Source organism: Lontra canadensis, unplaced genomic scaffold (assembly GCF_010015895.1).
Source record: "Lontra canadensis isolate GAN:19392208 unplaced genomic scaffold, GSC_riverotter_1.0 scaffold48, whole genome shotgun sequence".
NCBI lineage: Eukaryota > Metazoa > Chordata > Mammalia > Carnivora > Mustelidae > Lontra > Lontra canadensis.
In genome coordinates this window covers 12,679,537-12,704,540 of record NW_022631042.1, presented here as the reverse complement: position 1 = coordinate 12,704,540, position 25,004 = coordinate 12,679,537, and the positions used below count along the sequence as shown (strand labels likewise).

The window sequence follows — 25,004 nt, the reverse complement described above, 5'->3', positions numbered from 1 at the left end:
ATGAGTTGCAGGCTAAACAGGATCCTTTGTTGTGTGTCCAAAAATAACACAACGCGGTATTGGTAAATTGGAAAATAACAGATTACTCTGCTTCCAAGAACGTCAAAGTTATTGCCATAAATTTTATTCTGCCCCAGTGAGTCCAATTTCATGATCCTTTTAGTGAATATACAGTCCTAACGACAGCAAAGCCAATCCAACTGAATACCCTTCGCCTTTTCTCTTTGGACACTCCATTAATAAATTACAAGAGCGGCAAGAGGATGCCAAGTGGGCCAGTTTCCTTTACGCACAATGGTATCCGAGCCGCGAAATCTGTCCAACCACAGTGACAGCTGTCTTGGATGCCCACCCCACACCGTTGGTCCTCTGCCGGCGAGCCCAGGACCAGAGGGGGGCACCGGGACCGAGAGCCTTAACCTCTCAGCTCTCAGCGCCCCACCTCCAGAGGAGGGGAAGAGGGGGAGGGCACGACACGAAAGCAGAGTAGGAAGGTGGGCGAGTGGGAGAGACAGAAATGGATGCCGAGGAGGTGGGCGAGATGGGAAGGTAGAGAAGGTGGCGAACGCGGGGAGAGGCGGGTGAGCAAAGCTGCGGGGTTCTAGAGCAAAGGGGCAACGGCGCGGGCGAGCGGGGGCGCGCAGGGGGTCGGGTCCTCACCGTTGAACGCCCCGGCGTCCGCGGCCGCCTCCTCCTCCTCCTCCCCGTTCTCCGAGTCGGTGTGCACGGGCTCCTCCGCGAAGTTGACCCCCTTACTGGGGGTGCCGCCCCCGGCGGCGGCGCCCGCGTCCCCCCAGGTCCTGCCCTCATGGCCGAAGCGCGCGGCGCCTTTGCGCTCGTTCTCCTGCTGCAGGCGCGTGAAGTGCTGCAGCGCGAACTCCAGCAGGTCCGCGGGCTGGTGCCTCAGCACCTCCACCGTGAAGCCCTGCAGCAGCTCCGTCAGTCCCGCGGGGATCTCGATGCTCATCCTGCCTGCCCGGCGGCGGGCGCCTGGGCGCCGCCCTCGCCGCCTCCCTGGACCGGCCTGCGGCCCCGCGGCCGCCAAGCGAGCGCAGACGGCGCTGGAGGCGCTACCCGCTGCTAGCGCGGCGCTGTGGGCCCCGGCGGCCCGGCTGGCCCGGCTGGCCCGGCCCGCGGCTCCCGGCGCGCGGCTGCTCCGTGCGGCGGCGGCGGCTGAGCGAGCGCGGCCCCGGGAGGGCTGGCAGCATCTCCGGCTCCTCCCGCTCCCGCCGCGGCCGCTCCTCTCCCCACCCCTCCCCCGCGCCGGGGCCGCCCCGCCCCCGCCCCGCCGCGCGGCGCGGGAGGGGGCGTCGGAGCGCGCCCACGTGACCCCCGGAAACCATGGCAACCTCCGCCGGCGGGCGCCGCGCTCCGCCTCTGGGAAGGTTGCGGTGCTGAAGACGCCGGCGGGCGGCGGCTGGCTGACGGGGGCCGCGGCTTCGCGCGCGCGGGGCACGGGCCCTGCTCGGCACTGCCCCAGGGCGCCCCCAGGCGCGCCTCGCAGTGCACCTGTCCGCGCCTGGGGGCTGGCGGGCCGCCGGCGGAGTTCCACAAGTCAGTCAGCAAGGCGAGCCGCGCGGAGCTGCTGCCACGCGATTGGCCTCGAAACTTCAGCCTCCACCTCGGTAGCGGCATTTTCTTTTCCTCCGGGAATCTAGTTGCATTGTTAAGTGTTGGCAGTGTCTTTTGTTTAAAGTCCTCTGTGCTACCGGTTTTGTTTTGGACAAAAAAAATAATAGCCTATCCTTGTGACACCTTTCTCCTTCGCTGCATTTTACCCAGCCTTTCTCCATACATCCTGTTTATGATGTTTTGCTTTACTGGTACTAATGCGATGCACTTACTACTATTTATTAACACAAATGCACCATTTATTATGAGGCCCTTCAAACATGATAGTGCAGCAATTTGAATAAAATGTCAGAGTCAAGACGGACGGTCCTAAAGCAAAAAACGTTTTGCCTGATGAGGCTCTAATTATTTATTTTAAAACTTTACATTACACTTGGAGCTAATCGAATTGTATCTCCAAAATAGGATACTTAATATAAAGAGAAATAGAACTAGAGACGTGTGCCATTAAAGTAGACGTCCTTGTTTTTAAAATGAGTCTTATTCTGCAAATATTTACAATTTTGAATTAGGAGATTGCTTTTTACCAAGTAAATGGTTTTTTTAAAACACGTACTTCATTTTCTACAATGACCATAAAATAAATGGTCATAAAATAAATAAATAAAATTGTAAAGAACAAGCTCAATTATTCTGATTTATCTTTCCAATCTTGAAAAAAAAGAGTACATACATGACTCAGGAAATTCAAAGCCTAGAAATTGAGATATCACATTTATAAAAACTCATCTTCATAGTAATCCTTTGCTTATAATCCAGCTTGTAACTGCTCCATTAGTGAATGTATTTCTTGACTTCTGTTTCTTAATCAACCTCATAATAGTATATTGTTTTTAAATATAGTAAAGTACTTCTACAATGCCAGGCATTGTAAGCAGTAAGGTTTTATTAAATATCATGATCCTCATAGAGGACAATATTAGTCCAACTCTTTATCATGTAAGTGTTCTATAAACCATATAAGCATTATTATCTTTATAGATCCAGTAATTAAAATGGATTTTCATTGCCTGCCTTCATTTATGATGATGTTTTTATTAAGATTAGCTTTGCTCACATGTGGCAGAAAATGCCAACTACAGTAGCTTAAGCAAGATAGAAGCTTATTTTTCTGTAATGTAAAGGTAAGCAGGACTGGTGTATGGTGGTTTCATGATCTTCAGGTATGTAGGCTCCTTCTACCTCATGGCTCTGTAATCCTCAGATTGTGATCCAAAATTGTTGCCCTACTTTCAGTCATCTCATTCATGTTTAAGCTGGGAGAAAAGTGGGAAAGAAAGGGATTCCACCCTCTCCTCCTTCCCCACATCTCCCATCCAAACACATACACACACACACACACACCTCTCAGAATGCTTTCAGGAAGTTAAACGCACCAATTCCTTGTATACTCTCTTGGCCAGAATTTAGTCAAGATGGCCACATTTGTGATGGATGCTGGATTGCGTTTTCCAAAGGTGACTCTAAAAATATCTCCTGTCCCTTATGTTCTTCTAGGGTGTGGCCTTGCCACTCCCCCTTCAAGGGTTGAAACCTTTATTCCCCTCCTCTTGGATCTGGATGGGTTCGTGACTGCTTTGAAAGAAATCATGTCAGGATGACAAGAAGTAGCCTGCTCTGTGATGCAATGCCCCAAATCCTGACCCACAGAACCTGTGAGCATAATAAAAAGGTTGTTTTAAGCCTCAGAGTTTTGGGATAATTTGTAACACAGCAATAGGACTGAAACACATAGCCAAAAGGAAAGCTCGGGAATGTAGCCTTTATTTTGAACAGCCATGGGCCAAGCAAACATTTGGAAATTGAGAACCAGTTCTGGGGGTAATAACCAGTGTTTGCCAAATGGTTAACACTCTCCTCCAGGAATGACAGGGAAAAAAAGAGCTACTTTTCCAAACATTTACAAAACCGTATGTCAAAGTAGCATATTCTGTGTTTCAGAGTAGTTTATTGTTGTTGTTGTTATTTTGTTTTTGTAGATTTACTATATGAGGCAAGGTGCATGGCTCTGTCATCAATGGCAATGCTAGGGGCATATGGCTGTCATTTCTTTAGGGGTTTAGAAGTGAGTCAGGCATGAAATGCGTAAGGGGATTAGATGACCTACATGGTCTCTCCCATCCTGGGATATTCTACAACAGTATAATATTAAAAGAAGACATGTGGGATTTAAAACATCTTTGCAAACAGCTCTCTGATGAGAAGTTTTATTTGCTTCAATTCGTAAATCAGTAACCATGACCTGAAAAATTAAAGCTTGATCCTGGTAGTCCTATTATGTTAATATTGTTCTCAGAACCAACGTTCACTTCTAAACTCCTATTCTGGCTTTTATTCCCTACCCCGTATCTATTTGGGTTAATATGGTGTGATTTCCTTTGCTTTCATTTTTGGAATATGTCCTTCCAAACCTTGGAGGGCAGTGACAGTGGCCTATGGGGACTATTTATCTTTGGATTCTCAAAAAACATCACTGAAATTGATTCTTTGGTTGTTGATTTACCAAGCAATTTTCACTAGTTTCTCAGAGAAGCTGAAGCAATTGCAAAAGAACTCTTAGAGTTCAGCATTGGAATCAAATAAGAATGCTATCAAATTTGTGTTCATGCATGGAACATAAATAGATATTGGACAGAAACATCAATTTGTTTATATGCAGCCGCCAACACAGGACGACAGCATGGACAAGCCATAGGTTATGATGGAGAATTGTAACTGTGACCAATCAATCAGACAGCATTTCCTGCCAATAGTTACTATGTATTCTGACCACGTCTCTTTGGCTAAAGAAATATATACCCATTTGAGGCAAAAAGACAAATGGAAAGGAAAGGGGGGTTGTGCCTACACAGAGCCCACTCTAGCTGTCTCTCTTAGTTTTATATACCTTTACCAGTTCAGTACCAGCTATCGGTGTCTCTAGTTCATATCCGGAAGAGAGGGAATCCAGTTAATTTGGTCTTGACCATCCAGTGGATGGGCTGGCCTTGCATGAGAGTTTCTCTCCTGATTCAGTCCGTGTGGCCAGTGGCGTGCAGGATATAGAAGGGGCTGGGTAGCATAAATAAACACATGTCAACACTTATGTCTTCAGCAAAAAGTCCCAAACATGGACACTGTCAGTGGCATAGGTACCTTCACAACTTATGAAAGATGGCCACCTCATAGCCCAGACATCTTGGAAATGTTTGGGCTAAGACTAAATAAAATGATTCATGTCTAGATGCAGGTGTGTACCCCCAACTTTTCAGATTCAGTAGGTCAGAAGTGGGGCCTGAGGATTTGCCTTTCTGTCAAACTCCTAGGGGATGCTTCTGCTGCAGGTCTGGGGACCACACTTGGGGACCCACTACACTCGATTCCCCCAGCAGGGAGCTTATACTCATACTGAGAAGACAACTGCTTGAAGTAACTTTTCTGCTTAACATCAAAGCATGAGTTTTTCTCTGGCTAAATGCAACCTAAATGCAACTTCATTATTCTGTTCTCCTTTAAGAAGTCTTGTACAGCTAAAGAGATTCTCAGAAGCAACAGAGAATATATCCTTAAATGCTACAATTCATAAATAGAATATGGGTTTCCTCTTAAGGACGAGGTCGGGCGCACAAGTTTATCTCTGCTTCCTAAAGCTGCACTGAAACCATGACTAAAGGAATGGGGAAGATAAAACAAAATTATAAACTCATAGGGACAAAAGAACAAGAGAACTATAATAAAAATTTTAAATGATAATAAAAAATTTAAGTTACTTAACCTTAAAAAGGAAGGGAATTCTGGCGTACACTGCAATGTGGCTGAACCTTGAGGACATTATGATAAGTTAAATAAGCCAGTCAAAACAGACAAACACTGTATGGCTCCACTCAAATGAGGCCCTTCGAGTAGTCAGAGTCATAGAAACAGGAAGTAGAATGGTGGCTGTCGGGAGCTGAAGGGAGGGGGAAATGGGGAGCTGTTTAATGGGCAAAGAGTTTCAGTTTTGCAAGATGAAAAACTTATGAGGTTGGTTGTGCAAGAATATGAGTGTACTTCACACTACTGAACTTGAACTATAGACTGAAAAATGGTTAAGATGATAAACTTTGTTATATGTAATTTACCACAACTAAAAATTTGTTTGTTTAATTTTTAGAAAAGGAACAGGAAGGGGCGCCTGGGTGGCTCAGTTGGTTAAGCGTCTGACTTCGGTTCTGATCTTGGGGTTCTGGGACACAGCCCAGTGTCGGCTCCCCATTGAGTGGGATATCTTTGTATCTCTCCCTTCTGCCTCTCTCCCTGCTCGTGCTCATTCCCTCTCTCAAATAAATAAATAAGATGTAAAAAAGGGAAAAGGAACAGGAAAAGAGACAAGAGCAGATGAGAGTTGTCTACTAAAATTTTGGAACTAACTTAGCAAAGTGTGGAGAACACTGGAACCTAAGCTTGGGTGAGGGCTCAGTGAGAGGAAGCCAGTGAGTAGCGAGATCACATTTGTATCACAGAGCACAAAAGCACGGAATCTGGAGACACCAGGTGCCTCTGAAAAGCAATAAGGAGCAAGGATTAATGAAATGTTTGTAGAAGGAGCTGGTAACACTGTCCACCCTCCGGCCCTCCTCTGCCCTACATAGGCAAGCAACTGTGCTCCTTCATTCCCAGCAGGAGGTGGAGGGGCTCACTTGAGATTTGCACAGCTGATTGTGGGGGATCAGATGTGGCACTGAGGAGGAGGGATTGATTCTAATTTGGTGAACTACTGATCAGTGGCCTCTTTCCCCCCGTGGACTCCCTAAAGTACACCCTTCCAGGCAGGAAATTGGAGGATTCCTCTTGAGGGAACTGACCAGCTCAGGAGTCAAGACATACAGATGCTGACATTCGAGAGCCCAGTTCTCTGTCTTTTCACCCTATTTTGAAGTTCACCAGTCAATACCCTCTATCACCCCCGCATACCTCATAAACATGAATTCAGCAGGAATCATCAGATTTCCAAGAAAAACTTTTAGTATGACAGACTGGGACCAAAAGAAATAAACTGAAAAGATAAACTAAGAGAAGTAAAGACTGTAGTGAAGAGAAGAAAAATTCTGAAAGCATGTTACTATCCTTTACTACAGTAAAGACTGTAGCGAAGAGAAGAAAAATTCTGAAAGCACGTTACTATCCTCAGATATACAAGAACAACAACAACAGTAATTGTTAACATTTATTTATGTTAACATTTATTCATGTAAACATGAATAGATACTAAGCACTTTGTATCTATTAACTCATTGTTCACGACAACCCTATGATGTGTGTACTACTACAATGCACATGAATAAATGGAGACACAGAGATGAAGTAATTTGTCCAAGATCACATAGTTTGTAAATGGTATTGGGATGGGACCCCAGGCAGTCTGGCTCTATAGCCAATATTCTATAAATGAAAGGAATAAGAACTCCTAGAGATTAAAACTTTGAAAGTAAAAATATAATCCATAAAATGGATCAAGATAAAGGTGAGGACACTTAGCAGAAAATAAAAGAGAAAATTCTGGAAAATGAAAGAGAAAATAAGAAAATCAGAATTGACTCAGAAAGCATGATATCTAATGATAGGAGTTCAAGGAAGAAAACAAGACAAGGATAAATGGAGAAAATTGTTAAAGAAATCATACAGGAATTTCCCCCAGAATTGAAGGATGTGAGTTTCTAGACTGGAGGGTCCCATGCACATGCCCATAGGACAATAAAGAAAAACACCCTCAGCAGGCTTATAATACTGAAATTTCAGTATTTCAGAACACAGAAGAGTATAAAAGCTCAGATTATCATCAGACTTTTTAGCAGCGGCACTGGAAGCTAGAAGACAATGGAACAATATCTTGAAAATGCTAAGGGAAAGTTATTTCCAACCCAGAATTCTGTATCCAGCAAATTCAAGGTAGAATAAGGATATTTGCAGATATGTCAAGTTTTAGAAAATATAGACTCCCATTATCCTTTCTCAAGAATTGGAATAAGGGACACCCGGGTGGCTCAGTCAGTTGGGTGTCTGCCTTCGGCTCAGGTCATGATTCTAGGGTCCTGGGATGGAGCCCCACATCAGGCCCATGCTCAGCCTGCTTCTCCCTCTGCCTGCCACTCTCCCTGCTTGTGCATGCTCTCTCTCTGACAAATAAAATCTTAAAAAGAAAAGAAAAGAAAAGAAAGAATTGGAATAAGTTTTATGAAAACAAGGAGACCGCCTGAAGAATAGGAATATAGAGGATCCAGCAAGGGACGGGAACTAACATCAGCCCCCACCACCACGTCAACCAGCCTATTTGCACCTGGACTCACATATTCTACCTTCTGCCTGATAACTCAGAGGGCTGAGCTCTAACTGTGCTCTATCCTGTTCCCTCTGACCAACGCAAGGAAATTGCTTCTGCAATGGCCACCTCTCTTGTCAGTCATCATTGTTTCCCTTTCCACTGAACCTCTCAGTGGCAAACAGACTCTAGGGGACCCCTGATTCTTGCCCCCTGTTATTCAAGCCCTGTAGAATCCTCTTCCCTGAGTGTGAGTGGCCCTTCTTGCTTCCTTCTAGGCAATAACATCTGGCAAGAGTGAGGGAATTTTGCAGATGAATTAAGGTCCCAAAGCAGTTGGTTTTGAGTCAATCAAGGAATTTATCCAAGGCTTGGTGTAATCAGCTGAAAACCCCGTTAGGAGGGACTGGGGCCTCCCTGATAGGCAGGGAGTTTCCTTGCTGGCTTGAGGAAGTAAGCAGCCATGTGAAATGCTTTCTTCACTTCACCACTTTTTCTTGGTTTTTCTACCTCCCTGACCACATCTCATTCTCTTTTACTGGATATTCCCTATCCTCCCTTCTGCCTCTAAATGTTGATGCATTCCAGATAGCTCCTTCTTTCACGCTCACTCCCTGGGTGCCCTCATCAAGTGCACTGGCTTTAAATACCATTTATATGTGCATGATTCTCAAATGAATGCTTCCAGCCCTAACCTCCGCCCTGAACTCCATAATTCCACGTCCAACTGCCTCAAGTTGTTTAAAAGGTACCTCCGGCTCAGCATGCCCAAACCTGAAATCTTTATTACTAGTTCTGCTCTATCCACAGCACTGAGAACGATGCCTGGAACATAGTGGGCACTCAGTATTATTGAGTAAAAAGAACGAAGGAGGGGGAAAAGAAAGAAAGAAAGCTGTGGGGGAGGGCAATGCGTGCAGAAGAAAGACTAAGGTAGTTCTTAGGATCAATGTGAACAAGGACCTGGGCCAGCAGCTGTTTGCAGATCTGGAGATCAATCAGGTCCAAATGAAGCAGGAAATCAAAGACATGCAGAGAGAGATTGCCAAGGCAAAAGAAAGGCACTGGTCAATTATCTAATGTGTTTGATTATAGTGAGAAATACAACACCTTTGGCAGAGAGCTTGGAAAATGAATAAAGGATAGTTTCAGAGAAAATCAGACAATTAAAGAAAACAGCAGCACAAACCACTCCAGGGAAAACAGGAGGTAGAATAGGCAAGGAAATAAAATCAAAGAAGCCTAGAAGGCTCAGCCCTGAGCAGGATTTATGGAGTCATAACAATGAGAACAATGAGAACTGATACGACCATAAGGTATGGTCTGACCAAGTTGCGCAGAAAAGAGAAAGAGAACAATGTGTGTCTGTGTCTGTCTGTGTGTCTGTGTGTCTCTGTTGCAGGAGGGTAGAATAAGAGCACTAAATCCTGATGTTCCATAGCAGGAAGTCAACAGAAATGTTTAAGTTGGAGAGTCCAGAAATAGTAACATATATATATAATTTAGAAATAGGTCACTAACTAGCAAAAGAAATAACTTAGATAATTGAAAGCCATTGCTTCTGGGAAATGGGAATGATATACACATATTTGTTAAAGACTAGGGATCTCTACAGCGGGTATTAAGTTAAAGGAATCCCCATGTTTCATGGAACTCTATTTCTGGGCTCGGGAGACCACACGGCTAAGATTTTCTAGTTCCTGTTTAGTGGCCTGTCTAGTGGGAAATGCTAAGCCTGCATCTTCAAGTTCCATGAATTTTAGAAATCAGTTGTACTTGGGGCACCTGGGTGGCTCAGTGGGTTAAAGCCTCTGCCTTCAGCTCAGGTCATGATCCTGGAGTCCTGGGATCAAACCCCACATCGGGCTCCCAGCTCCATGGGGAGTCTGCTTCTTCCTTGATTCCTCCCTCTCATGCTCCTTCTCACACTCTCTCTCTCTCTCAAATGAATAAATTTAAAAAATCTTAAAAAAAAATCAGTTGTGCTTAAGACAGGTGACCACTTTTTACAAGAAGGATCTTAAAGGTATTTATTTGCTAAATATCCTGTCTATTATCCCACTTAGTTGAATATTTGTGAAACTTTCTTTTGTTTTATTATAGTAATCTTGTTCTACTTTCTTTTCTTTTTTAAAGTATTTATTTATTTATTTATTTATTTGACAGAGAGAGAGAGTGGGTGCAGAAGCAGGGGGAGCAGGAGAGGAAGAGGGAGAAACAGGCTTCCCCCTAAGCAGGGAGCCCGATGCAAGACTCGATCCCAGGAGCTGGGATCATGACCTGAGCCGAAGGCAGAAGCTTAACTGACTGAGCCACCCAGACACCCCTTTATTTTCTTTTTTTGTTCCTTATTGTCTCTCTCCAAGTTAGTTACTCCATCATCACTTGTGAAATTCAAGAACCAGTATTCCCAGGTGTCAAATTCTCTTGCTAATCCACATCCCTATGGAATGGAATGTTCCATTTTTGCTTTTAGTCCTCTTAGAGCTAGTGTGTACTTTATCTGAAGAACAGTTGGCCCTTTACCCTGCTTTAGGGTCATGGTATCTTGTTTGTTGAACTGTACGGCCTCATAAATTCTGTTTGGTCCTCTTGCCAACAGAAACAAATTACACGCGTATCAAAGCAGAGGGGGATACTTGGGGTGTTTACACTACATTTTATTTACCATTTCAAAGGTAGATCTTCTACATCCCCAATGCTATTTTATAGCACAAGTTCTAGAATTTGTAAAAATCACATGTAACCCAGGCCTAGGTAGCAAACATAGAGATAGGTATCATTCTCGATAGTCTCAGGCTCATGTAGATCTTTTTGTGCATGAATATTTTTGTTCACCCGTGACCAGCCCTTGGTGGTATCCTTCTGCAGATAACTCCAAAATCAATTATATTTTTAGTTCCGTCTTCTCTCTTAACCGCCAAATCCATAGTTCTGTTTGCTGGCTGCTGAAAGACTGCATGTTTATGTTGCCAACACCTCTAATTCGATCACCAAATTTTTCAGAAACAAAAATTAAGCTCTTCTCCCGCAGAATTGTTCTTCCCCCTCTGTTCTCTGAATCTGCAAATGGCATCATAACACCTTCTAGTCACTGACTTAGACTCACAGCCACTGTTGACCTTTGCCTCTCACATTCCCAAGTGGGCTTGTCGTCAAATCCTATTGATTCTATTTCCATGGTGACTTGCTGACACTTGTCCTCTCCCTGCCATTCCTAATGTCACTGTCTTAGTCTGCTCATGGCCACCATAACAAACTACCATGGACTGGGTGACTTGAACGACAGCACTTTGTTTTCTCACAGTTCTGAAGGCTGGAAGTCAGATCAGGATGCTGGCACGGTCAGGTGAGGTGAGGACTCTCATCCTGGCTTGTAGATAGCCCCCTTCTCTCTGAGTCTCAAGTAGCCTTCCTTCAGTCCATGCACCTGGAAAGACTGATCACTCTCCTTTTTCTTGTAGGACACTAATTTGATGGGATTAGAAGCCAACCCTTATGACCTCATTTAACCTTGATAACCTTCCCAAAACCCTATCTCCAAAGGCAGTCACATTGTGGGATGGGGCTTCAACGTACACATTTTACGGTGAGACATTTCGGTTCCTAGCACTGCACCAGGCTGGATCTCCATCACTTCTTGCTGGACTGTTGTCTTCCAATTCACCTTCTTGTCTCCAATTTTTCCCACTTCTAATTACATATTATTCTGAGAAATCTTTTTCTAGCTACATTTCTGTTTATGTCACTTCCTACTTTAAAAAAAAAAAAAAAAAAGAAAAATCCCCACCTCCAATGACTTTTTGTTTCCCAGAGAATAAAGGCAAACCTCATTACCTTGAGATTCAAGGTCTCTGATAATCTGATTCTAACCTAATTTCCCAGTTGTAACTCAGAGTCCCCATCATACCATTAATAACACAACCAACTGAAACACTGCCTTTCTCAACATGTCTTTCAATTTTCTGCCTCCAAAACTTTGTTTACTATATTTGCCCCACTTGGAATCACTCATATTCGCCAGGTCAAAAATCCTGCCTCTTGGTCAAAGGCTGCCACCTTCATGAACACTTCTTTGATGCCCTGGCCAGAAGTAATCAATCCCTATTTTGTGTATCATTTCATACTTTATTTTTTATTTGTGGGATTTTGGGGTCTCCCTCTGGAAAATCATCTGCTGGCAAAAATGGGTAATGGCCTGGCTTGTACAGAGTATAGCAGAGTCCCTTGAACCTGACACCTGAGAACATTCAGTGACTACTTGTTGATATGAACCATGAATCTATTAATGGGAAATATAATATATCATAGTCAAATTGACTAAGATAGCATTTAGATTAGTGATTTTCAAGATATGTTAATTGGAGCCATATTCTATACCATACCTCAGGCTTTGACAAAATATTTTATTTGAAGAAAGGATTTTGTTGCCAAATACTTGAAACCATTGATCTCATTCAACTCCTTCCTTCTGTAAATGAGAAAAACGAGGCCAGATGGAGATTAAAAAATGACATTCCCAAGGTTTCCCAACTATTTAGTAGCAGAAACAGAATCAGCAAGATATATATAAACTGTATCCATCGGAAAGACTTATTTGTAGAGCAGCTTAGCGACCTCATCCTTTAAGACATTACCCTGCTGTTGGGAAAATTAGGATAACATCTGAAATGAATCATAGTAACTCAGTGAGGGCACCTAAGGTTAAATCTTGTTAAATCATTTCTTCCAGGCACTGTCTGGTACTTTAAGACTATGAAAGATTTTGTTTTCTAAGGAAATGTGTTGTTCACCACGGATCTAATAGCATAAGCCGGTTGTCTTAAAGGGTTGGACACAAGCTACAAATCATATAAACTCCACAAAATGTAAGTATTGAACGAAGATTTGAGCATATAGTATTCCCCATGATATCTGAGAGACTAGATCGAAGTAGATCACGCAGTCGTTAGAATACCGAATACATTTGCTACTCGTGCATGCTGGCACGTCTGATGGTAAGATTATAATTTCATTTCTAGCTATTGCTTAGTATTTGATTTTTTTTTCCATTGAAATTTCTTTTAAACCAGGCCTTTAAGTTCCCAAGGTTTCTGAAAAATGAGAAAGGATTAAAGGAACATGGAAAGCTACCAAAAGTATTGTTTCTATTGCAATGTGACTTTACAGTAGTAGTTCATGCTTCAAGAGCAGCTCAGCCTGACAAGCCTTATCTATGTATTTAAATAGAAGCTGCCACTTAAAGAACTAAAAGCTCTATGAAGCATGCCTTTTTTGGCATGCGATAATCCGGGGAGGATGGGAAGCTATTGGCAAGAGAGTTCATCATCAATAAGAATAATAACATGTTCAGGATGCCGCTTCCTGAGCCAATTGATGTGTTTAGATCTGATTTCCTATTTTTGGAGCGCATCCCAAAGAATCAAAAATATTAATGCTGAGAGTTGCATGAAGCAAAATGAATAAGAAGAAGCCTTGAAAGATCTTTGTAATGCGTCCATTTTCCAGGATTAAAAAATACAGAAAGTTACCTGTTTGACGTAGATTAAGGAACGTTTCCTTAGTCACCCGTGGTGGCCATCCCAGAAAGAATACATCCACGGTCTCCATTATTTGTGGCAACTCTTCTGTGCACAGGCACGGGTCGAGGAGTTACAGTTACACAAAGAGACAGTTAGGAGAGAAGTAAAACGGTCCTGTCTTTACATTCCGGTTGGGGGTGGGGCAGAGGAGGGGACGGCGGTGGCGGGGGGTACTGATGTTAAACAAATAAATAGAAAACAGATTATACAATCATGCAGAAATATACGAGGGTCTACGAGAGTATAGATGAGGAAACCTAATTAATTTGGAGGTGAGCATCCTCTGTTGACTGCTGGGTATGTATATTGGGTATAGACACGCCATGGTTTACTGCTGAATAGAGCCAGAGAATGTTAGCTGGGCTGCCGGAGCAAGGAGAGCATGATGCAGATCCCTGGCTCAGAGCCAAAGCTCCAGAGACAGCAGTTGGCAAAAGGTAGCCATCTTCCCTAGGACTACCTCCCCGAAAATCTGTCCTCCCGCAGTGAGCGGGCTCCTGTGCGGTCCTCCCCAGCCAGCTTGACTATGTAATTGCAGGAGCCTCTTGCTCTCCTGGGAAGTGGGACAGGCAGGTTAGCGCCAGTCAGGAAGAAAATACTTGACAGTCTATTTTTTTTTTTTTTAACTTTCAGCTGCCAATGCTTTAGTCACAAAACTTCATAAATATTTTTAATTTAAAACGCTTTTTCTGGCTGATATAAAAAGAGAGGAAACTTGAAACTCGCACAATCATATTTATCGAGAGACGATCTTTTCTCCTTTCGTTATTGTTTCTATCTTGATGAGCTTCTATTCATTTTTATGGTTCAGGTTTATTCATTGTTAATAAAACAGAACCCTGAATTTAAATATCCCCATCTCGTCATACATTTTTGTTGTCGTTGTACATTTTTATTTCCACTCATTTAGAGAGAATTTTCTTCCTAAGGCTTGGATGCACTATTTCAGGTCAAATAATTCCTTGAAAATCCGACTTATTTCTGGGTCTTGTGTTCAGTGTCCTCTGTCACACATCTCTTAATTGTTCTACCCTCTTTCTATTTCTTATTTTGCATTTAAGTGATATTTCTCTGAACAGAAGAATTCCATTAACTTTCTGTTTTCCACTTATGACTTTCAGAACACTTTGCTGTTTGGCTATTCATAAAAAATTATTGCTGATTAGCCATCTTTCTACCAACAGAGACCCCAAACACGTCAAAAGTCATTGTTTTCATCAGCCGTCAATTTTCTATAGAGGGCTACCGCCGTTTTATCCATTCCCTCCCTTGATTCAAGACCCGTCTTACTGGGTTGGTTAGTCTCTCTTACTCATACTTTCTAAGTTTGAGTTCATTGACATCCCTTGTGGCCCCCCAAGCCCCACTCTCTCCATTTCAGTCTGGAAGCAATTTCTCTTTCTTTTAGTTCCTGGTTAGTTATCCAATCCTTTCCAGTTTTGTGAAGTTGAGCATATCTCTTTAAAATATGCCTTTATCATGTCATGGCCTACCCTAATGAATGTTCCTCCTCTTTTTTGGATGTTGTAAGAGGAAGACTGCAGTGCTCACAGGCGGCCTAAAACTACAGTCAAAGCGGGTTAAGGGAGCTCCGAATGCTGAATTCCTACGTTCAGATCCCAAACTCCCTCTAACTAGGCTGGGCTCACTTTGCCTTTTTGGGTCTCCGTTTTTTTCTATAAAATGAAGGAATTGATACTAGATAATCTCTAAGGTTCTCTTTAAGTCTAGAGTTCTATGATTCCATGGATGTCTCAAAAGAAACACTTAACACGCTAACAACGCACATACATGTTAAAATTGTAAACTATAGGAAAGCAACTCTGATGAATATTCTTTTTATTTAATATCTCTTCCAAGTATTGTCTTGCATCCTTTCACCTTTTTTTTTTTTAAAGATTTTATGTATTTATTTGACAGAGAGAGAGAGAAAGAGATCACAAGTAGGCAAAGAGGCAGGCAGAGAGAGAGGAGGAAGCAGGCTCCCTGCTGAGTAGAGAGCCCAATGCGGGGGCTCAATCCCAGGACCTTGAGATGACCTGGGGGCTCAGTCCCAGGACCCTGAAATCATGACCTGGGCCAAAGACAGAGGCTTTAACCCACTGAGCCACCCAGGCGCCCCATCCTTTTGGCTTTTAAAGACTGACTTAAAATTTTAACGAAGATATTTCTTCTTTTCATATTCTTTTTATCTGTTTTCCTCTTCTCTGTCTCAATCTCTCTATAGTTGTTTACACTGAATCTAGACCTGCATATTTGTTACCAAAATGAAAACAGAATCCATCTGTTCGTGTCAACCTCATAATGATATATGGCCTTAAATCTGCATCACAATTTTTAAAAATAATATTTTAAATAGTAAGACATGAGATTATTTGAGAAACAAGAAAGTGTGAAGAAAAAATTAGAAATTCCCATATTCCCAATATCCAGAGCCAGCAGCTGGCATTTTTTTAAAAGAGATTTGGGATCATACTTTATATATTATTTTTTCTTGATTCTTTGATACACAAAACAGATTGCTTCTACCGTTTCTAATTCTGTCCTCTTTATTTACATAGCTTCACTTTCCCCTAAACAGTGGATTTCCAATCTTTAATAACCCTCTACTTTCCCTGATTATGCACAGAAATTTTTGCTTATTAATGTTTCATTAGCATTTTCCCATGCAGTGTATTTTCAGTTTCTATTGTTATGCATATCGCAGAGGGGTGCATGAATATTCTTGCCTTATTTCAAGCTTTATCCATAATGTATTGGAATTCTAATCACATTTCCCTAGCATTTTTATATATTTCACACAGTTAGAAGGCAACCCATATGCTGGCTCTATTTTTAAAAGATTTATGCTTCATTGTATTGACGACTGTCTCTGGGGACAAAGGCACTGTTCAGACCCTTTTGGGTCCCTCTGAACATACTGGAAGGTCAACTCTGTCATCTTCTTTATGTAGCATAATTTTAGGCCAGAGCTATTATTCTGGTCACTTGCCACTCCTAGCCTTTGCAATGAGATTATGAAAAAAATTTTTAATCTGCATCCAAAGATGTTGAGTACCTCCAATTACCACTATTCTTTTGCTAGCTTCCTTAAATGAGAGAGTCCAAAGCACGGGTATCGTGGAATTTATTATTTCCCTTTTCTCCGGAATCAAACCAAATATATCTGCCAAAGGCTGATTTTAACGGTAGGGGAATTATTTGCAAATGCAGTGGTAAGCCAATCTGTTCCAGGAATTCTCTTTTCCCTCCTGAACTTTATTATGCTTTCCAGCTTTCAGACATTTGCCTCTGCCACTTAAAATCCAGTCTCCCATTAGGAAAATAAACTGTGCAACCCCAGAGCATTAGGCAGAGTCCTGTTTTGGCCCCAAAGACTTGCATAATCAGGAGAGGTTCTCTTTTCAGAGCTGGGCCACGTGGATGGTCATCCTCTAGGGGTCTCGCTGTCACTCACAAGGTATTACAGACTTCTCCTTTCTCTGGGGAAAACAGACAGCATGCGATGAACTCTATTACCCTCTTTTCCTCTTTTCTTTTTATTGATACATATTTATGTGCTTATTTATTTTCTCACTTAGCTACATAACTATGCAGCTGTCTATCAAACCTTGGACTGTTTTCTCCTTTATCTGACTTACTTAGGTTAGAATGTTCCTCAATGAAACTTGTCGGAGTCCACACCCTCCTTCAACTTTCTTAAACTTGCTTGCTCATGTCTTCCTTACTTTCAGGAATTTCTTCTTCTCCTTGATGGATTCCCACTAGGCTGACTGCCTCCTTGGTGTCACACACAGATCCCCCCGCCCCAGTCTGCCTGCCTTCTCCTTGCCATTCTATACCAGCATCTGACATTGCTCCCCAATCTCGTCTATGGTAGCCTCGGCATTTTACTCACCTGCTCTTCTGATTCCAAGCCTGAAGCACAGCTACTCTCTTACCACACATCCTTGCATGTTAAGGAGCAAATCATTAGCTTTTACACTACACCGTTCAGAAAAATTCAACTTGCCCTTTCTTGTTTTATTGAAGCATCGTTGACACACATTGCTACATTAGTTACAGGTGTACAACATAGTGATGGCACAACTCAGCCTTATGCTATGCTCATCACAAGCATTCAGCTTTACTTTTTATGATATTCCTACGTCTTTATTTTTGCTTTCTTCCTTTAATGTCTGTCCATTGTTGAGTCTGAGAAGATGAAAGCTGAATGAAAAAGGAATCAAGGATTCCTTGTAAATTTGTAAAAGAAATAATCCACATCGAGGATGAGTGGCATCCACGAAACATCAGATGCAGCAATTAGGGGCCTTGCAGCAGAAAGTTTAGAGGACCACTCGTCCTGTATTAGATGTAACAGAAAGCCACAGAAAGAGAGGTCAGAGGGAGGCATATATATGTAGCAAGAAGAGCTTCATAGAGGGGTGCCTGGCCAGCTCATTCGGAAGAGCATGTGACTCTTGATCTCAGAGTCCTGAGTTTGAGCCCCACACCCGGTGTATAGATTACTAAAAAACAAAGTTAAAAAACAAACGAAAAACGCTTGTGCTTTTTGTGAAGACCCAAACCATAGAATTGATAAGATAAACAACTGATCTTCAAGGAGATTGAATCTATTGTTGAGATGGGTAATGACTGTAACTTTGGTTGTTTTATTGGGGCCTTAATAGTTTCAGCTAGCCATTCCCTCCCCCAAATATTAACATTGAATTAGCAGAGTTTCCTCTAGCCTCTAGGTTTCCAGATCTTCCAGCAAAGACTGTCACAGGAATTTTAGATGGAGGGATCAACCCTCAGAGTTTGGAGGCAGTGTTAGAGAAAAAAAAAAAAAAAAGGATAGAAAATAATATTTTAAAAAGGGTCTTGGGACAGCTGGGTGGGTCAGTTGGTTAAGTGTCTGCCTTTGGCTCAGGTCATGATCCCAGGGTCCTGGAATTGAGTCCCACATTGGGATTCTTGATCAATGAGGAGCCTGGTTCTCCCTGTCCCTCTGCTGCTACTCCCCCTGCTTGTACTTGTACTCTCTCTCTGGCAAATAAATAAAGTCTTAAAAAAAAAAAAAGGAAAGAAAGGTCTTTCTGTATACATACATATATTGACATTAGTTGAATACATTATTGTGATTTTAGAGATCAATGCCATAAAAAATACTCATGTTTTCCCACATCTTGTTCCGCCATCGTAAATAGAACATTGGGCTCATACAGACCATGATCTGACCAAAGTCACACTTTGCAAGTTTTTAAATTATGAAACTTTTTTTTGGGATTCATACAGAAACCATGACATTCCATGCTCCAAATATGTTGATTCGGCAACTCTCCAAATCATCAGCCTTCTGTGTTTTATGTAGTGGTTCTCTGAACAATTTTTGGCTGTGCTATGCAAGAATACTTTACAAGCAGAATTTTTTTCTGACTACTCTATCTTTTTTCTCTTTTCTGCCTTCCTTCATCTTCCTGTCTTTATTAGTCAACTATTGCTATATAACAAATTGCCTTCAAACTTAGCAGCTTAAAACACCAAACATTTATTATTTCATAGTTTCTCTAGGTTAGGAATTCAGTAAAAGCTTAGAGGGGTGGTTCTGGGTCTGGACTGAAGTTTAAGGGCTGTAATTATCTGAAGGCTAGACTGGGGTTAGAGAATCTGCTTCCGAGATGGTGTACTTGAAGGGCTATTGACGGTTGGTCTTGCTTCCTCTCCATAAGGTTGCTTGAGTTGCCACACAACATGGCAGCGGCTGAACCCCAGAGCAAGTGTCCAAGGGAGAAAGCAAGGAGGAAGTCATATTTTTTTATGACCTAGTCTTGGAAATAATACACCATCTCTTCTACCATATTATGTTAGTTAGAAGCAAGTCAGTAAATCCAGTCTACACTCAAGAGAACAGGAATCTAGATCCACCTCTTGAATGGAGAATTATCAAAGAAATTATGGGCATATTTTATTTTTTTAAAAGATTTTATTTATTTCTTTGACAGAGAGACAGCCAGAAAAGGAACACAAGCAGGGGGAATGGGAGAGGGAGAAGCAGGCCTCCTGCTGAGCAAGGATCCCAATGGGGGCTTGATCCCAGAACACTGGGATAATGACCCGAGCCAAAGGCAGACGCTCAAAGACTGAGGCACCAGGTGCCCCTGTGGGCATATTTTAAAATCACCACACCTACCACCTTCTTCCTTTCTTTTTTAGATTTCTTGTTTGTAGGACACCCTTGTTGCTTTCTTCTTCAGGGAATCAAAATAGTATGCCCAGGGGAAAAGGAGTAGCAGAGGAATAGGAACCAGAAAGCCAAATTTACTCTCAATTCTGTAGTTAAGGGACTTTGTAATTGTGGGTGAGCCACTGAAACTTACTTGCCTCGGTTTTATGCATTATCTAGAAACCTGACACTCTTTAAGTTTGTTTTTTAACTCAGCATTCTATTTAATTTCATTCATTTATTTTTCAAGAAAGTAATACATAACATTTCTTCTTTCAGAGCCCCAAAGATTAAATCCCTAGTTCTTTGGGTCTCTATCACTATATAATTAGTTGACTACATATATTTGCTCCAGCCTTTACCTCCCATTGGTAACATATGGGTTTAGAGTCAACACCAACCCATATTAGGGTCCCAAGAGGAAAAAGATGGCATGTCCAAAAGAGAAAATTAGGGAAGTTTAATAAAGAAATTGTTACAATGGTGTGGGCAGGATTTAGGGAAAACAACCAGGTACAGTGAGTTATGTTGGGGCTAGCAACACTGGGGAATTGTTACAACCCCAAGGCCAAAAGGGGAAAAGGATGAGAGCTATTACCAAAACTCAGAAACAGAGAGGACTCTTGCAACAAAAGCTGTGATCATTGGTCTGGAGAAGTAGGCTATTTGCAGTGACCCCATAAGAAGAGAACTGAGGAATCAAATACCCCTACTTCACTTCCCTCCTTCCCTCTGATCTCTGATGGCCCATTTATTGGACAAACCCAACTTTAGCTGGCTAGAGGATAGATCTAACGAATGGAAAATAGGCAGCACAAAATGAGATTAAATTACACTTTGAATAAGAAGTTAGGAATAATTAAAACATTATTGGTAAAATCAGACTTATGTAGAGATAACCCAACAGATTTTGAGTGCCCAGATAGAATTTGAGTAATCTGTGTATCACATTAGTGGGGACAAGACTGGATTGTGATTATATCTAAGAAAGATTACATTCAGTAAATTATATTGTACCATGTCTGGAGAATGAATGTGTGTGTACACAAAAGTAGGGGAGTCTATAAAAAGGAAATTGAAAAAGATAGAATATGACAACTCCTCTAGCAGTGACCGGAGGGATGGTATCCTGACCCATGAACACCAATATCTTCTGTGAGGCAGAAAATGACTTAGAAGTGACACTGGGCATTAAGGTCATCCAGCTCACCCTTCCTTTGCTGTAATCCATTCTCTCTGAGTAATCTTGGACTGGTAATCTGACTCTCACTTTGATATGTCTATCATGAAAGAATGTGCTCATCAGAGAATGCAAATACCCAAATCGTTCATCTTCATCTTTCTTACTCTAAGTCAGTAAATTGGCCTTCTGGTGGTTATGCCTTTATGAGCTTGGTTAGGGTATGTCCATCCCCAAGAGGTGGATGTAGGTGTGGAAGCAGATCATGGTTCTGTACCTACAACATCCCAAGGGCCAACCCCGGAATTAGGGAAACACCCTGCATGGGAATGAAGGCACCCCATGAGTGCCTGACCTTTGTTGGCATTGGTCACATTTCATTATAATGTAGAATTGCTTGTTTCATTGTTCGTCTCCATTGTTAGGCTCTAGGCAATGTGATTGACAGGTCAGTTTATTGCCAGAAAACAAGATTAATAACTATTTGTTGAAATGAATGAATGAAGAAATAAATGAATTTATGAACTTGTCAAGAATGAACTTATATATGTGGATCTTCCCCAAAGTCCCCTAACCTCACTCTGAAAATTTTCTTTAAACTGCAGCACCTTATGTCAACATTCTGCTGGATAGCTCATTTGGAACTCTGGCTTTCCCACTGTGCTTGGTTTCCTCATGGGGCGTCCTTCTGTCTTCTGTTTTCACGATTCCTCTTTTGGAACAGAATCCTAATCCCTTTCTATCTCTGATAATATTTTTACTTGTGCATTAACCTTTGTCATTCAGTTTCTCTATAATTCTTTCACCCCAACCTGTTTTCAGCATATTTTCTTCTTTCCTTCCTTTCCTTCTTTCCTTGTATTTATTTATTTATTTTGGTAAGTTGGTATTCAGAGTTCCTGGTTTTTATACGTTTTCCCTTTTTGTTCCAATTTGTCTTTCCATCTCTATTCCTTTCCCCTTGCTATCACTGTCTTTCCCAGGTTCCTGCCCCTTGCTTTGTTCCATTTACTCCTCCATCCACATCAGGTGAAGCACAATTTTCCTCTTTTCTCAGTTTGTAAGTTCCTGGTTATGGCTGCTGCCAAGGTCTCCTTCGCCTAACTGTTCTTTTCTGGCTCTGAGAAATTAGGTCTCATGTGCCATTTCAAAAAGCTCTAGGGAGATGGGGGGATAGGCAAAATGGGTGAAGGGAGTGGGAGGTACCGGCTTCCAATTTTGGAATAAGTTGCAAGGTTGAAAGGTACAGCACAGGGAATAGAGTCAGTGGTATGGTAACAGGGTTGTATGGCAACACAAGGTAGCTATACTTGTGATGAGCACAGCACAACATAACATGGAGACTTGTTGAAGTATTCTGTTGAACACCGGAAATTATGTAATGTTGTGTATCAGTTATACTTCAGGAAAAAAAGAAAAAAGTTCTATAATGCATATTTTCAAAAGTAGGGAGAACAGTGGAAAAGAATTCCTATCATCCAGCTTCAACAATTGTTAACATTTGCCAATTTTGTTTGTAGATATGACCTTCTAAGGCTATATATTACTGAGCTCCACCTCCAGCATGAATGTATAAAACAGATCATAGTTGAATGCCCTCTGTAGCCAGAGAAGGTCCTGTGGAATCGGCTGCTCATTGCCCTGCTGCCCTCACACACTCTGAGCAAACCTACATCGTTCTCACCGTGCTGTTCTGATACCATTTATGTTCTTCTCTCTCTCCTCTTCTAGACTGTGAGCTCTTTAAGGCTGGGAGTTTTAACCTCTCCTTTATATCCCTGGCAGCTTGCACATGGTGCCTAACACTTAATGGCTCTTAACGAAAAGTTCTGGAATGCATGCATGAAAAAAATATACTGCAATAACTTATCTATTTCAAGTAAAAAAAAATCAGGTATCCTGGATAATTCTTTGCAGTGGTCTGCTCTCCCTTCTCTTTCCAGCTATTTTCCTCAGAGGCAATTCAATTTTTCACTCAGTTGATTTAGGCTACATGTTTTGTTCCATTTATACAATATCTGCTTTGTGTCCGGCAGCCATTTTGTTTCTATACCCTGTGAACGCCACCACTTATGTACACTTATATGCTGGTCACTGTACAAAGTTCTCTGCAAATGTTATCTCTGTTAATCCTAGATCACAAAAGCTCATGAACTAGAAGCGATTAACATCCTTACTTTCCAGATGAGGAAGCCTTGGTCCAGAGAGAATACGTGATGTGTCTAGGTCATACCACCCATGCGGGAGGAGTCAATATTTAAACCCAGATCTACTTGATTCCAGAACTGGAACATCTAACTGCTGGGCCACACTACCATAGATGCGTCTTTCTCTTTGGTTGACTCAGTGCTATTTGTGTCCAGTCAACACTCAAAATCTTTCTCTCTGGATACTGTGTCCAAAATAAATAAGAAATCTCTCTACTCCTGAGGCTTGAGTCTTGCTCTTTTCCGCCCTCTCACCCTTGGCAACTGAATCACTGCAAAAATGTCTCTTGAAGTCTTCCCCAGTGACTTTATAATCTGAGTTCCCACACAACCTCCTCATGCAGACACTTGTTGACCACTTTTCATCTTAGCCTGATGACAAATAAGTCTTCTGGATGGCTTCACAGTCGACTTGCCTTTCCTTCAGGGACTGAAGACATCTTTCTTCCCCTGTGGAAAAGCAGGTCCACATTAACGGGACACGTCTCTCGCCTTTTCTCTTAGCTTGTTTGTGCCCGAATTCTACTTCTACCTTTTTCTTATATCAGTACTTCGGTCAACTCGATCAATGCAATCTCCCCCATCCTGGGCTTGCTTACCATCATGATCATGTCTTTGATCACTGGACGGGGCCTATGTTCTTCTGTGCTCAGTATCACTTTGGGGCATCACCTTTCACTCCCATTCTTCTTGATCCATGTGTGCTGGTGGCACTGGCCTCCCTCCTGACTCTAGAGGTGGGTGCATCAGCCAGGCCTGGCCGATCATAATTCTGAATGACTCCACCCATAGTAACTGCACTGTCAGGATGAGCACATGACTGATGGTGATGGATCCTTCAAGAGGTCTTGTGCTATTAACCAAGAGTTGTTTCTTCCTGAGACCATAGATACCAGGGATGATAGAGGTCTGAAACTGTTGGTGGCCATCTCTGTCCTGAGTAGAAAGAACTGGCATCTTCACAGAGAACACAGTATCCAAAAACAGAGAGAGACATATTCCTGACTCCATAATTGGAAACCTGAATCAGACCAGGCCTACAGTCACCCCCACCCCTGAATGTAACAACCAGCAGCTACACTCTCCAGAGTAGATCTCTGGTACCATTATTAGGATAAAGGGAACAGCACCCTTCATCAACTGTAAATACTATATTTGATTGGACATTGAGCGAGGAAGCAGATAGAAGACCAGGAAGTTTCAAACCATGCCCTGAGCTGGCCTGAGGGGTTCTATAAAAGTTCCTTAGGGGACACCATGGAAACCAGAAAACAGGGCTAAGAATAGCTCTGTATTTGTTTTCTATACTGGGCTTCAAAATAAGGTTTCAGAAGAAAGGCTTTGTTCCTAACAAAAATCCTTTGAAAATCAATGCAATGTCTACATTAGCTCTCCTAGAAACCCAAGTTCTACTCTCTAGGTCCTGCCTTGCATCTACTTTGCCTGAACCTATACCCCCGTCTACATAATCATTGAATTACATTTCATACTTTTTTCCTCCTCCCTCTCGGGTGATAAATCAGACATTTCCTCCTCATAGTCTTTTCTCCTTCCTCCTGGGTGTCAGCCAATTCAGATGTTCAACATAATTCAAATTAGGCATATATTTACTGGGTGCAAGGTAGTGCTGTGTGCTTGGTTTTGCAACATTCATGAATTCTTTCGACTCACTGAGAGATGGGTAGCCATTTATATTTCTGTCTAATGAATGAGGTGACGTGATCATCTCAAAGGTCACAAGGCAAATTGTGGTTAGAACTAAAAATACCACCCCTACCATAGTCAGGTAGAGTAGAAGGAGCCTGAAGTTTGGGGCCAGGCAGGCTTGGATTTGAATCCTGGTTTGGTACGTATTTATTTTTGGAGCCTGAACAAGTTATTTAGCCCCCCTGAGCTCAGTTCTCTACCCGTAAAATGT

At 42.2% G+C, this 25,004-nt stretch overlaps 1 protein-coding gene and 1 long non-coding RNA gene across 2 annotated transcripts in view; one reads left to right on the top strand and one right to left on the bottom strand.

The window, feature by feature from the left end:
- The window catches only part of PRKAR2B (protein kinase cAMP-dependent type II regulatory subunit beta), a 90,556-nt gene extending 89,437 nt beyond the window's left edge, over positions 1-1,119 (bottom strand). Inside the window, exon 1 of the mRNA XM_032873380.1 lies at positions 661-1,119. Within this exon, the coding sequence (XP_032729271.1) occupies positions 661-967 (307 nt within the window). The 5' untranslated portion in view covers positions 968-1,119. The remainder of the gene's footprint in view (positions 1-660) is intronic.
- A 421-nt stretch (positions 1,120-1,540) lies between these two features.
- LOC116876929 lies at positions 1,541-23,352 on the top strand. The gene is made up of 3 exons (XR_004384490.1): positions 1,541-1,625; positions 12,642-12,777; positions 23,064-23,352. It is a non-coding gene; the product is annotated as an uncharacterized LOC116876929 (long non-coding RNA).
- Positions 23,353-25,004: the final 1,652 nt, after the last annotated feature.